Source organism: Enhydra lutris, unplaced genomic scaffold (genome assembly GCF_002288905.1).
Source record: "Enhydra lutris kenyoni isolate GAN:26980312 unplaced genomic scaffold, ASM228890v2 scaffoldscaffold21, whole genome shotgun sequence".
In the NCBI taxonomy this organism is placed as follows: Eukaryota; Metazoa; Chordata; class Mammalia; order Carnivora; family Mustelidae; genus Enhydra; species Enhydra lutris.
This window is the reverse complement of record NW_019154105.1, coordinates 65,604,229-65,616,104: the sequence shown is the minus strand read 5'-3', so window position 1 is coordinate 65,616,104 and position 11,876 is coordinate 65,604,229. Positions and strand designations below refer to the sequence as shown.

At 54.0% G+C, this 11,876-nt stretch overlaps 1 protein-coding gene across 6 annotated transcripts in view; it reads right to left on the bottom strand.

Annotated features, from left to right (window-relative positions):
* Positions 1–4,782: 4,782 nt before the first annotated feature.
* Positions 4,783–11,876, bottom strand: part of LOC111149332 (TBC1 domain family member 14) — a 102,591-nt gene continuing 95,497 nt past the window's right edge. For 4 of the 6 annotated variants that reach the window (XM_022506328.1, XM_022506327.1, XM_022506324.1 and 1 more), the window contains 2 exons: positions 10,315–10,573; positions 4,783–7,181 (listed from right to left, as the gene is read on the bottom strand). In XM_022506328.1, the coding sequence (XP_022362036.1) occupies positions 7,116–7,181; positions 10,315–10,573 (325 nt within the window). In that variant the 3' untranslated portion in view covers positions 4,783–7,115. Of the gene's footprint in view, positions 7,182–9,734; positions 10,281–10,314; positions 10,574–11,876 lie in introns of all 6 variants that reach the window. The other 2 variants (XM_022506329.1, XR_002640757.1) reach the window with 2 other exon arrangements.

Below are 11,876 nucleotides of genomic sequence, written 5' to 3'. Positions count from 1 at the left end.
TCAGTGGGTTAAAGCCTGTGCCTTCGGCCTAGGTCATGATCCCAGGGTCCTGGGATCGAGCCCCACATCGGGCTCTCTGCTCAGCAGGGAGCCTGTCCCCACTGCCCCCCGCCCCCCGCCTGCCTCTCTGCCTACCTGTGATCTCTGTCAAATAAATAAATAAATAACCCTTTAAAAAGGGGGGGCGGAGTGAGTTAGTTTTTGGTGCCGAATACCCGTAAGGAAGGGTAGAAACCCCTCCCTCTAAGGCAGATGACTCAGTTGGTCACAAGAAGGTCACGATGACTTTAACTTTTGGGGGTGTGGCTGTTTTCTAAGGTGTGTTCCCTTTGAAGCCAATAAAGGTCGATTAAAATTCCTTTTCTAACTTTTACAGCTTGGATACACTCTTATGAGACCATACTTGTCAAACCACACAAATGTAAAATCAGGGGAATAAAAAGCATTCACTTCCTGCTTCCTCTTCCAATCCTCCTTACCTTCTACACTTGTTGTCTTCCCTCTGCCCCGTTCATCAAGGCCAGAGAGGGTTAGTCCATCACCAGCAAGCACAACTTCATTCTCTTTGTGCCTTGTGCTAAGAGCAGCACAGGACCCCTGGTGTCTTCGGTGGTTGGGAAAGCTTCCGAGTGAACCTGACACCCTGTGTTCCGTGCCTCTCCCAGCTAAGCAGCTTTCGTGGCCAGAGTGTCCCTTCGGCTCCCCAACAGGAGCGTGGGTAGTTTCAGCTGACTTTGACCCACTGGCAGTTCCCCAGGCTGCACCAAGCACTCCCTCACCAGCATTGAACCAGGTAGACAGGCCTCTTGAGAGCGCAAGATGCAGATCAATGTTGCTAGTGTTGCTTTAAGCTGCAAAGTTGCCCATGTTCTTGCAAATTACACTCTCCCCCTCTAGAGAGTGTTACAGTTCATTAGAAGATAAATAATCTTCCGCTGATGACTTCACAACGAGGTTCCTTCTAATTGAATTACAGGAGAGCTCTCGATCACGAAATAGCAACCCATTCCGGGAGTGTTTCTTCATCTCGCCTCCGAGGAAGAAAGCTACAGACCACCCCCACCCGCCCAGTCTTACTGACGGGCCCCATTCCAGCCCCTGACCCCCAACCCAACTCCAGTTCTCTGGACCCCAGGGAGACTGTCATCCTCCCTCAGTGCCAGCACGATGCCTACCTAGCCCATAATCGACGTTCAGTCTGTTGGGTTATTAATGTACCAACATCACAGCATTCTCATTTTCGGGCAATAAGTGTTGCTCGGATGCCTAGGAGAAGCAGACGCTGCTAAGTCCTATAGCAGACTCGAAAATAAGCAGAGGCCAGAAAGAGGAGCTTTCTAGAAGTAGAAGCGTTGAGGAACATAATGGTCCCTTCTAGCAGGGGACGGAGACCACCTCCAGGCAGCCTCCCTCCCTCTAGGAAGACGAAGAGGGGGCGCCCAGGGTGGATCAGAGACCTCTGACCTCAAAGGCTTTTAAAGAGCTTGTCAAGGGGCGCCTGGATGGCTCGGTGGGTTAAGGCCTCTGCCTTCGGCTCGGGTGGTGATCCCAGGGTCCTGGGATCGAGCCCCTCGTCGGGCTCTCTGCTCAGCGGGGAGCCTGCTTTCTCCTCTCTCTCTGCCTGCTTCTCTGCCTACTTGTGATCTCTGTCAAATAAATAAAATCTGAAAAAAAAAGAGCTTGTCAAAAAGGAGGGCCTGCAAAATGCAGGCACAATACAATCTAAGATGTTATGCAACACGACTTCTTTCTAAATGGGTTGGGGTCAGAAGTGTCCCCTTCCGTGTCACAGGTGGCTTGGGTGGTTGGGCAGCACAGGCAGGAGGGAATCGGGCACCCCCTGTGCGTAGAGTACAAGGCATCGAAAAGGAAATGCTTTTCATGCATAGGGGGACATCCTTGCTGGTGGCTTCAAACTGCATTTGAGGTTTTTCAATGACGTAAGCTGAGAAACATGCCTTCTTTTTTTGTAAGTGGGTCTGCAGCCATAATTTAGGTGTTTGCCATTGGTCAGGAATGCCTATCTGATCAAATCCTATCGGAGTTAATGCACCCTGATCTGCAACGTGGGTTTTAAACTTGAGGACCGTCTTCATGGGAGAAGGAAGAGTCACACAAGGGGCATGATCGGCAAGGACTCTAGGCGGGCCTACGGCTGAGCTGAGCGGCTGGTGGGCACGGGGGCCCGCAGGCTGGGCACTGCTCCTGGTCCACACCTCCTGCTTGGCCACCATGCCCGCTCCTGCTGGAACCCTGTCTACACAGGCGCGGGTTTGAATGAATACACTTATGCATGCCCCAGCTTTTTAACTGATGCTGGCTTCTAATATTTTGCCCAAAGGATGCCAAAGTTGAATATAAAGGTGCCTCTAGGGGGAAGACACAGTGTCGTGCTTGCAAATAAGGCCTTGGAATCAGGCTGACTTGGATTCTGATCTCTTCTGATTGTGACCTGGGACACACACTCCACCTCTTTAAACCTCCACGTGCTCCCTGATAAAATGGGGTAACAAATTTATTCATTATGGAAAAAGTATCTCTTCCCTAGGTGGTGAAATTATGGCTTCTATTTTTTGTATTTCCAAATTGCAAACAATGAACATGCAGTTGTAATAACTAGAGGAAAAATACCAATTTTCAAAATCCCTAAGTTCCTCAAGAGTTCAGATACTAAAAGTTCACATGTCAAGGGTATGACTCTATCTCTAGTGAGGAGATTCTCTTAATGACAAAATTCAACATCTTCTTTTAATCCTCACAAGCCAGTGGATGGATGCTGGTACCTGTTTTAAGGTCTGGCTACAGAAAAGAAACGGAAGGCTCAGAGAATTTAAATACTCCTGATCTGACCTGTAACTAAACGATAGCTGAAACAGGAGTTATTTTTGGCTGGAGCAGTTTCTACCAGGTGCTCTGGAGTGCGGTCAAAAAGTCGCAGGACCAGAGACAGGCTGGGGTGTGGGTGACTCGTGCTGCCTGCGGAGAAGGCTCCCGCCTCTCCCTCCACAGGCTCAGGCATTATGAGAGAAGGGGCCTTGGCGTGGCCGTGGCCCGTGGAGCAGCCGCCCCCTTGAGCCAGCTGGCTGCAGGCGAGGCAGTGCTCACGGAGGAACCCGAGCTCCTGGGCCAGCCCGGCGATTCAGACCTCTCAGAAGGACCAGGGGACAGTGAGCTCCTTCGTGGCCCCAACTGAGGACTTGCCGGGGCTCTGAGGTTTCCCTCTGCTGGCCACGCCCATCCTCTGATGACCAGTGGCTGCTCTCAAGGTCCAACTTGGTCCCTGCCCTCTAGGACTGTGAGATTTCGTTCCCTCTCTGGGCCTTTGCGGCTGGCTCCACGTCTCCGGGGATGGGTTTTTGAACAGCTGGCTCCCTGGTTTCTCTTGGGAAAATGGTCCACAGCTTCCACCCCCAAAGCTGGGGCAACCCCGAGGTCCTCCTCAAGCCGGCCATCAGGCTCGTGCCTCGCACACAGGAGGCATCCAGGTGAGTGAATCCAGGCCTTGCCCCAAACCTTGCACTTGGCGGTTGAGGACCAAGCAAGAGGAGAAAGGCTTCCAAAAGCCCCAGAGCACACCTGTTCCCTGGGGAGGGGGTCAGCCAGGGCTCAGGAGCCACAGGGGAAGCATCAGATTCCCAGCCCCGCGGCTAACTGGCCACAGGAGCCTAAGCAGATCCGCTTTCTGCGTCACACCTTTGGAATGGAGACAGTGACGGAGTTGCTGTGGAGAGAAATGAGGCCATTCACAGAACTCAGCCTGGGGCCTGCTGTGGGTGCAGTAGGCAGCGAGCCCCGGGACGCGACCGCTGTCCAGCACGGCCACCCTTGCCAGCCATAGCAGCCATAGCACCTCCCGGCCAGTGCCAGCTGGAGAGCAGCCTCGGAATCCCTGGTGAGACAGACAGAAGCCTCATGCTGGGAGCTAAATGCCCAGAGCGGAGCTGCACAGTCTCTGGGGGAGAGAAGCGGGGAGACCAGTCACGGGCTCAACAGTACTGAGTGGCCCAGTGCAGACCTCCAGCCTCGATGACACAGGAGGGCAGCACTGTCCACTTCTCCCGGGGGACCAGGGGACAAGAGAGGGAGCAGCCCTGAGGGCCCCCACCTCCTGGCCGGGCCTACCGCACTTGGCTGAACGGCTGGCACGAGCATGGGTGACACACAAGTGCACACGAGCACTGGCTCCGACTGGCGCCAAGTGACCTCTCAGACCCGGTTGTGCTCACTGCCACCGAGCTGAGACAGCCAGACTGACGTCTGCCCCGGAGCTGGGTACAGAGGTGCCCCTGGTCACCCGCAGGCTGGATGGGGCACTGCAGGCAGCCTGTGGCCCACCAGGTGCAGGGGGAGCGGGCACTCACCTCGAGAGCTGGGATCGGGGGCAGGGAAGGGGTCAGCGAGTCAGTGGTCCCCCTTCGATGTGCAAGGGACACACTCAGCTCCCAAATCCCTGCACCGAATTAACACAACCACCACCTTTTTAACGTAACCGAATATAGTAAGCGGGTTCTAAAATAATGGGATGCTCGGGGCGCCCGGGTGGCGAAGGCGGGGCGTCCGCCTTCGGCTCAGGTCATGGTCTCAAGGTCCTGGAATCAAGCCCGGTGTCCCCGTGTTGGGTGCCCTGCTCAGCGGGGAGCCTGCTTCTTCCTCGCCTTCTGCCGTTCCCTGTGTTCTCTCAGATAAAATCTTTAAGAAAAAATAACACGATGTTCGAAGTCGAATTGTTCCACACTTGAAGGTGAGAACTTCAATTGGAAACCAAACTACAGTGAACGTAAGTAACAATTTTACATGACTTTTATTTAATAAAACCACATTATTTACAATTCAAAAAGTCTTAATTTGATAGACTTTACTAAATAAAATTAAAGGTTAACTGTACAAGCAGTTAAAACATGGTAGCAAGTATTATCAGGACGTTTCTATCAGCAAACTGTTAAAATAGTCAAAAACTGAGCGGTTAAAAAGTACCTTTGAAAGTGAACATTGCTTCTAGATGGGCTTTCAGGGATAGGTGGGGACACGGCTTTCGACTCTAAAGGGCCAGACGCACAAGGGGCCAAACCCCAAGTTTCAGATCTGGACAGCCGGCAGCTGGGCCGGGAAAGTGCAGACGCGCAGGGGGTGCAGCCTTCCGGGGGGGGCTCCCCGTTTTCCTAAACGATGGCATCCGACAGAGCAGCCTGACCCCACAGATGGGCCACACAGCCCGAGCTCCCGGCCTCTGGGGCAGGCCCCAGGCAGCCCCCGAATGGGCCACAGAAACCTCTGTGAGCTAGAGATTTGGTTAAGTATTCTGCATCGGCTCGGAACCCGTTTAAAAACGTAATGCCTATGTGGTGCCGTGAGTCCCGAGAGACGGACGTCAGCCTGTCCCACGGAGGAGGTTGAGGGCTGGGTCTGAAGGCGCAGACGAGCGGCAAGCACGCCCTGCAGCGGCGGTGCTTCCTGTCCCGACCGAGGAACATCTGTATGTACAGTAAGAAAATATATACACCTTTCAGAACAGAAAGCTCACATCCAGGAGCGACACTCGGCCTGTGTGGGCGGAGGCCCGGGGCCGGCAAGGTGACAATCAGCAGCATGGTGGACGGTGGGCTACGTCTGAAGTGTGAGCCCTCAGTGAAGACGGGACGCTTCCCCCGAGAGGACAGCCAGGCCAGCACTTCCAGGCTGAGGCAGAGAGTGGGTCCGAGACGCTCCGCAACCTCCCTGGAGACTTCAGTTAAGAAGACAGGGGATGAAGGCAACTGCTCCAGGAAACGGGACCCATGGCCATGGTGCGGCCCCCTGCCCCTGCTCCTGCCCATGCTGGCCGTGAACACGGCAGACAGAAAAGGCCCTGGAGAGCCAGGCTGCCTCGTGGCAAGCCTGCTCTCGGAGCCCAGGGCGCTCCCCAGGGCCGCACCAAGGGCAAACGGCCGGAGTGTGGCTGAGGGGGCAGCGGAGCCCTCGGACCCAGTCTCTCAAGCCCTCATGGACACCAGCACGCAGCCAGGTACGCGCGAGGACCTGTCTCCACAGACCTGCCTGTCCTCTGGGTTCTTCTGTGTGAAAACCATTCCCGTCTTCGAATGTGCATGACCATGACCAAAGCGCTTTTAACAAAATTCTTAGTTAAGGAGGGGTTCCAGTGGGAAAGTTGCTGATGAACTTGGTTGGGGGGGGGACCACCTATGTGGGGAGAGGCCGATGGGACAAACACTGGGAGCCCCTGCAAGGCCATCTGCGTGGGTCCGTGCCTCAGCCCTCACAACGCTGTAGCTTTCAGCCAGACGCACAAGGAGGGAAGCACTGGTACTCGGGATGATCCTGCTGCTCGGGGGACACAGGGAAGAACAGCGTTCTGGGGGAGCAAGGGCGCAGGCTGCCCCCGCCAGCCCGGCCTCTGAACACAGGAGGTGTGGGGCCGAAGGCGGTCTCGGGCCTCCTGGGTGAGCAGCCCTTCCTGCTCAGATGGAGGGAACAATCTTGCGGGGGAGAGCAGGGGTTCCCCAGAACCCAAGTGGCCCTTTTCAGCCCTCATGCTGTGATTCTGTCAAGGTGACAGTGGAGAAAGGCCAACCTGAAAGGTCAAATCCCAGGTTGCCCACAGGCACGCTGGGTGACCACCTGTGAGAGCCTGCTTTCCTTTCCTGCTGTCTTTGGTAGGTGGGCTTTAAAAGCAGGCCCTCCAGCCCTGGAACGGGACTCTCGGTTAACTAGCTCCACAACTCCTTCCTCGCTCAAGTAGGTCAGTAGCCAGGAACGCCTCCGAGGCCACCTACGTACATTTCTCCCGCACTTTGGCTAAGGAAGACTGTAATGTATTTTCCATTAGTTGACATAAGAGCATGACAATTTAACTTTTGTGAAATCGGGGGAGGGGGGGTTAGCCACCATCTCATTTTTACACCATGCAGAATATGCAGCGTTGGCCGCGGTCAACACTGGCTCATCGCCCCACTGAGCTGCTTAAGGCTAAGCCTTGGCTGAATTCTTTAAAAGTTGTTTTGTTTTAAGGCCAACTCCAGGGTTAGGATCAAACGTGCAAAGAGCCTGTTCGTCTTGGCTGTCAATGTGTCCATCAGAAACGCAGGCACCACCTGGAGATCTGCTCCAGCGCCGAGAGCTCAGTGTCTGAGAGATGGGCTGCCTTTCTCTGTGTCGCGGCTGTCCTTCTGTAAGGCGGTCAGCACCTGGGAATCACAGAGGAGACGTCCGTGGGTGATCTGCGAACACACTGAACACAGGTCCTGCCAAGCATAGTGACAGGCTGTGCAGCCTCCTGGGTGCAGGAGGCTCTGGCCCCCAACTTCCGCCGCTCCTCCATTCCACCCCCTATGCCCGCACCACAGCCCTCCTACTCATGTGGACTGCAACCGTGCCATCTCTGGGCTAACATCCTACAACCACGTCCCAGCAGCCACAGTACTGTCAGGACCCAGTTACGGGGCTCTCCTTCCACCATCTGGCTCTGGCCCTGGCGTGCTCCACCCCCAAGCCAGGCTCTCTGCTCCTGAACACTAACAAACACGCCTGGGCTCTCACGCTCTCCCGGGCTTTCCCAAAGTGACTGAGCTCCCAACTCCGTGCTCTCCTAGCTCCTGGTTAACACCTTCATTTTCAGAGACACCACTTTCCATTCTGACCGCGTAGTACCAGCTGCAGGGCTAACAGAGGCCCCATTTACTGGCCGCCCGAGTGGGGCACGTCTCCGGGGATCTCCCGCACAGCAGCTATAAGGACAAACAAGCAGCTCAGGAAGGTCAGACCCCCATGGTTGGGCACAGACACTCAAAGGAGCGGCCATTCAAACAGCCTGCACCCATTCAGACCTAGACTGGTGGGAATTCAAAACCGGGGCCTAATCGATGGGTCAGGCACTATGTCACTTGAGCGGAGTTACAAATGGCGAGGAGCTAAGCAGAAACACTTTATGTAGGTTTCCAATGACCTGCACAGAAAAAAGCCTCCCTCTACCTCTAAGTCGCCAGGACCGCTGAGCAGACAGACACGTACATGTGCTTGTGAGCCCTCCGGGGCCTAACGTGGAGCGTGTGAGAGGATACGCACAGACCGCAGTTCCCGTGGAGCCTAGCACCATACGAACTCGACGATGCCTCCCGAGTTCCCCATCAGGCGGACTCCCATCGTGATCCCATGATTAGAAAATACCCTAGTATCACACAACAACTGACCTAGTTTTGAGCAAACCTTTTTACTTTGTCTCTACAACACAAAAAGGGAAACAACAGATGCGGGTTTACCCCTGCCCTCTGCATGCCTGCATGGGGGCCGCGTGGGGCAGGTGGGGTGCGAAGTCAGGCCAAATCAAGCTACGTGTGGGACAAAGACCATCAGGAAAGACCTGGGCTTCCCACAGGGACCTGAGAAAGCCCGCCAGCCAGTGAGCCACAGAGACCACAGTGTGCCCTCCCACACCGGCCATCACATTGGGTCCCCAATCAGAGGGGCCTACATAGCTGGACGGTCTGCAGTCCCCTTCCTGAAACTCTCAGTAATTCTGAACAGTGGTTGCAGATTTCCACTGTGCACTGTCCACTGACGTCCTAACCAGAAAAAGTCTCTTTTTCCCTCTTGGCAGATCCCGGATAATCACACAGCCAGTCCTGCTCGTGCATGAGCTGAGGGCATTCTCTAAGTTTTCCTGAGATATGATTCCTTAACCATATAATTTGTCCCTTTAGAGTGTACAGTTCAAGGGTTTTTAGTGTATCTGTGGATGTGTGCGATACTACCACGGTCTGTGTCAGGGAACCCTGTATCCTCCAGCTACTCCTGCCCACTGCCGGGCGCCCAGTCACTGACTTCCTGTCTCCACAGGGGACCCTGTTCTGGACTTGCCTATAAGCAGAATCACAGAGTGTGCCGTCCTTAGTGTCTGGCTTTGTCCCTTCAAGAGACATTCTTAAGGGTCACACAAGCTGTAGTGTGTGTCAGACGCCATTCCTTTTTATCAATAGAATGTATTTAACAATACTTCAGAAACGTAAATCCTATCACCCAAGCACAAAACAGTGCCCTCCCCTTCCCCCCACCGGCCCCCAGTATTACCCCAGGTCCACACTGCAGCCATGCTTCTTCCCGAAAAACACACACAGGGAGGGAGTCTGCCAGCCAAAGAGAGCATCACGTAACAGACCAGGAAGGCCAGGAAGGACCAGCTCAAGGGCCAGGATGAAGGACCCAGGTGGTTAGTAAATGCTCCAGTTAATAAATGCGCAGAACTGTACACTTTCAAAGGGGTGAATTTTATGGTATGTGAATTACATCTCAATAAAACTATTACTGCTATAAAAACAAAGGCAGACAGCCTGGTTGCCCGTGAAGTAACCTTTAGCTCTAACAGTCACTTCATGGGAAATTCAGCTTTGAGGGTCGGGCTGAACACCACCACCAGGATATACCCAGCAAGATCCAGAATCTGGGAGACGCTGCGGGACACATAAGCTCATTTCTTCAGCTGACAGAGGTCGAGGGATACAAAGAGAGGTGGGGTAACCTACGTATTAAAAAGACACTAAAAAGATCTTTCAACTAACGACGGTGTGAACCTTATTTGGGTCTTGGTTCAAGCAAGCCAGAAAGGTGCCGACAGCTGAGACCGTTAGAAATGTAAAAACGCCTGCATATTTAACAAGGGCACAGGATCCGTTAACTACTTACTCTATTTTAGTATGCATTTGAAAATCTCCCACTAATACAAAGGGTCACAGGAGAGTACGAACCTCCACAGATAGTCTCCAACCATGATCTGTTGCTTGGACAAGCTAGGAGCCGATAGAGCGTCAAGAAGCAAGGCTTTATTTTTCCTTTCTGGTGCTATCAGCACTCGGAGCCAGCTAACACTGGCCAGTCCCACAGGGGCCAAGGCCTAGCTAGGCAGGACACCCAGAAGGGCCTAGAGAAATCCAGAAGGAGGTCCAGGCTGGACTCGCCTGACTCAGCCACCAGAGGGCCAGCGTGACCCGTCCCAGGGGAACCATCCCTCAGCCCTCCTGTCCCCCACCCACCTCCTGTTTACTAGCGATGGGAGACAATCCCACCACCCAGGCCCCAGACCGCCCTCGGAATGGGAGGGAGGCTTCTGTTATCCACCCTCCATCTGACAGACTCTCAGGGACCAAAGGACTGTCCCAGATCCTGTGCAGCAGAGCCAAGCCTCAAACCCAGGCTCCTTGGGTCCAGTCCAAGAACTTTATTTAGAGAGGGCCATTTTCTCAGAAGGCAGCTGGAGTAACGAATTCCTCGGGGAGGCTGCTTAGCCAGGCTACCTGCAGGAAAAAAGAGAACAGAAGATCTGCTTACCTGAGCCCACTTCCTGTTTCGACTCTGCATCTGAATCGTAGCTATGGACGCGAACACCTCCTCTGCAGGCAGGTCGTCCGGCAGCCTCGTCAGGAACTGGGCTATGTGAATGAAGTCCATCTTGGTCAGGATGTCCTCAAACAGCTTCAGGATGCCCAGGGCTGTCCGGAACAGAAACCCTTCCCCGTCACGACAGAACACGTCCCAGACACGACAGGCCAGGTCCAGGGGCAAAGATTTACTATACAAGGTAAAAATCCTGGGGGAAAAAAGTTTTGAGTTTTTCAGATTTTGGATGGCAGAAAGAAACAGCTCTGAATTCAGATCAAATCCGCTAAAATGCTCCCTGACACGGTCACTTTCCTACTTAAGACACGGTTGGGGATCTGGGGCGGGCAGGTGCGAAAGGCCCAAGGCCTGCGTTCATTCTGAAGGCCAATGTTATGAGAAAACATCTCAGCTTTCACGCAGAATCCCAAACACTGTACAGTTTCTGAATCGCTGATTCTGATTACATCCATACGGGACAAATATTTATCGAGAATTCACTATGTGCTTCCTCTGTAGGAGGCACTGGACACAAGGTTAGTAAGGTGGACAGAGCTCAGAGTCTGAGGTGAACAGTAACAGTCAACAATATAATCCGTGTACACACATACTCCCCACTTCTGAAAAACACTGTATTCTTTTCTCCCACTAGAGATCTGCACAGGAACAAAGAAAAACTTTCAAAATAATCTGAATGTAAGTAAGAAATGGAACTTAATGCAAACGATCGGATGAAAAAGTGAAATGCAGATATGATCTTAAAATAACGTGATAATCGCCATCCACACTACCCAACAAACACAACCTTGGGTGATCGACTACACTACCAGGTTGAAGCGTTTCTGATCTGGAACATGTCTGTGCTGCAGAGCGAGAGAAGCCAGGTTGGGACACAGGCCGAGCGGATTCTCTGTGACCCCATCCTCCTTTCTCGGCTCAGAGACACAGCCTGGGTGCCATCCCCGGGCATCTGCTGACCCCCAGGACCAGCCAGATGCTCCCCCGACCCTGATGCCTCTCAGAGCACGTGTTTGCTTCAGTCCTCCCCAAAGAGAGGCCCGAGAGCCGGGACCCTGTCTGATTCCCTCCCACCTGCCCCCTTGGCACCTAGCACAGCACCTGGAGATCTCTGCTGAGGAAGCAGATAGGCGGACACCCCGCAGAGCTGCTCCAGGAGTCCTGGACATTGGCGGTTCTCACCACCTCCACACCGGTGGCACCGTTCATGAGAAGCAGGGATTCTCAGCAGCCGGGGGACAGCCCCCTCCCTCCTGGAAAATCACCCGTCCAGTTCCAGCACTGCCTAGGGCCGGCCCCAGCTCTACAGACAGGTGTGAAGGCACCCGGCCTCAGCTGTCAGACCCCGACTACAGGGCTGAGTGTCCTCCTACCTTCAACAGCGGGACCCCCAGCTTCCTAGAAGAGATGCTACCAGAGTCCCTGCCATCCAGGCCGATGTGCTCACGAGGCTCCAGCGCACGGGCTTTCTTGCCTGCTGTGAGCTCCGAATGCTC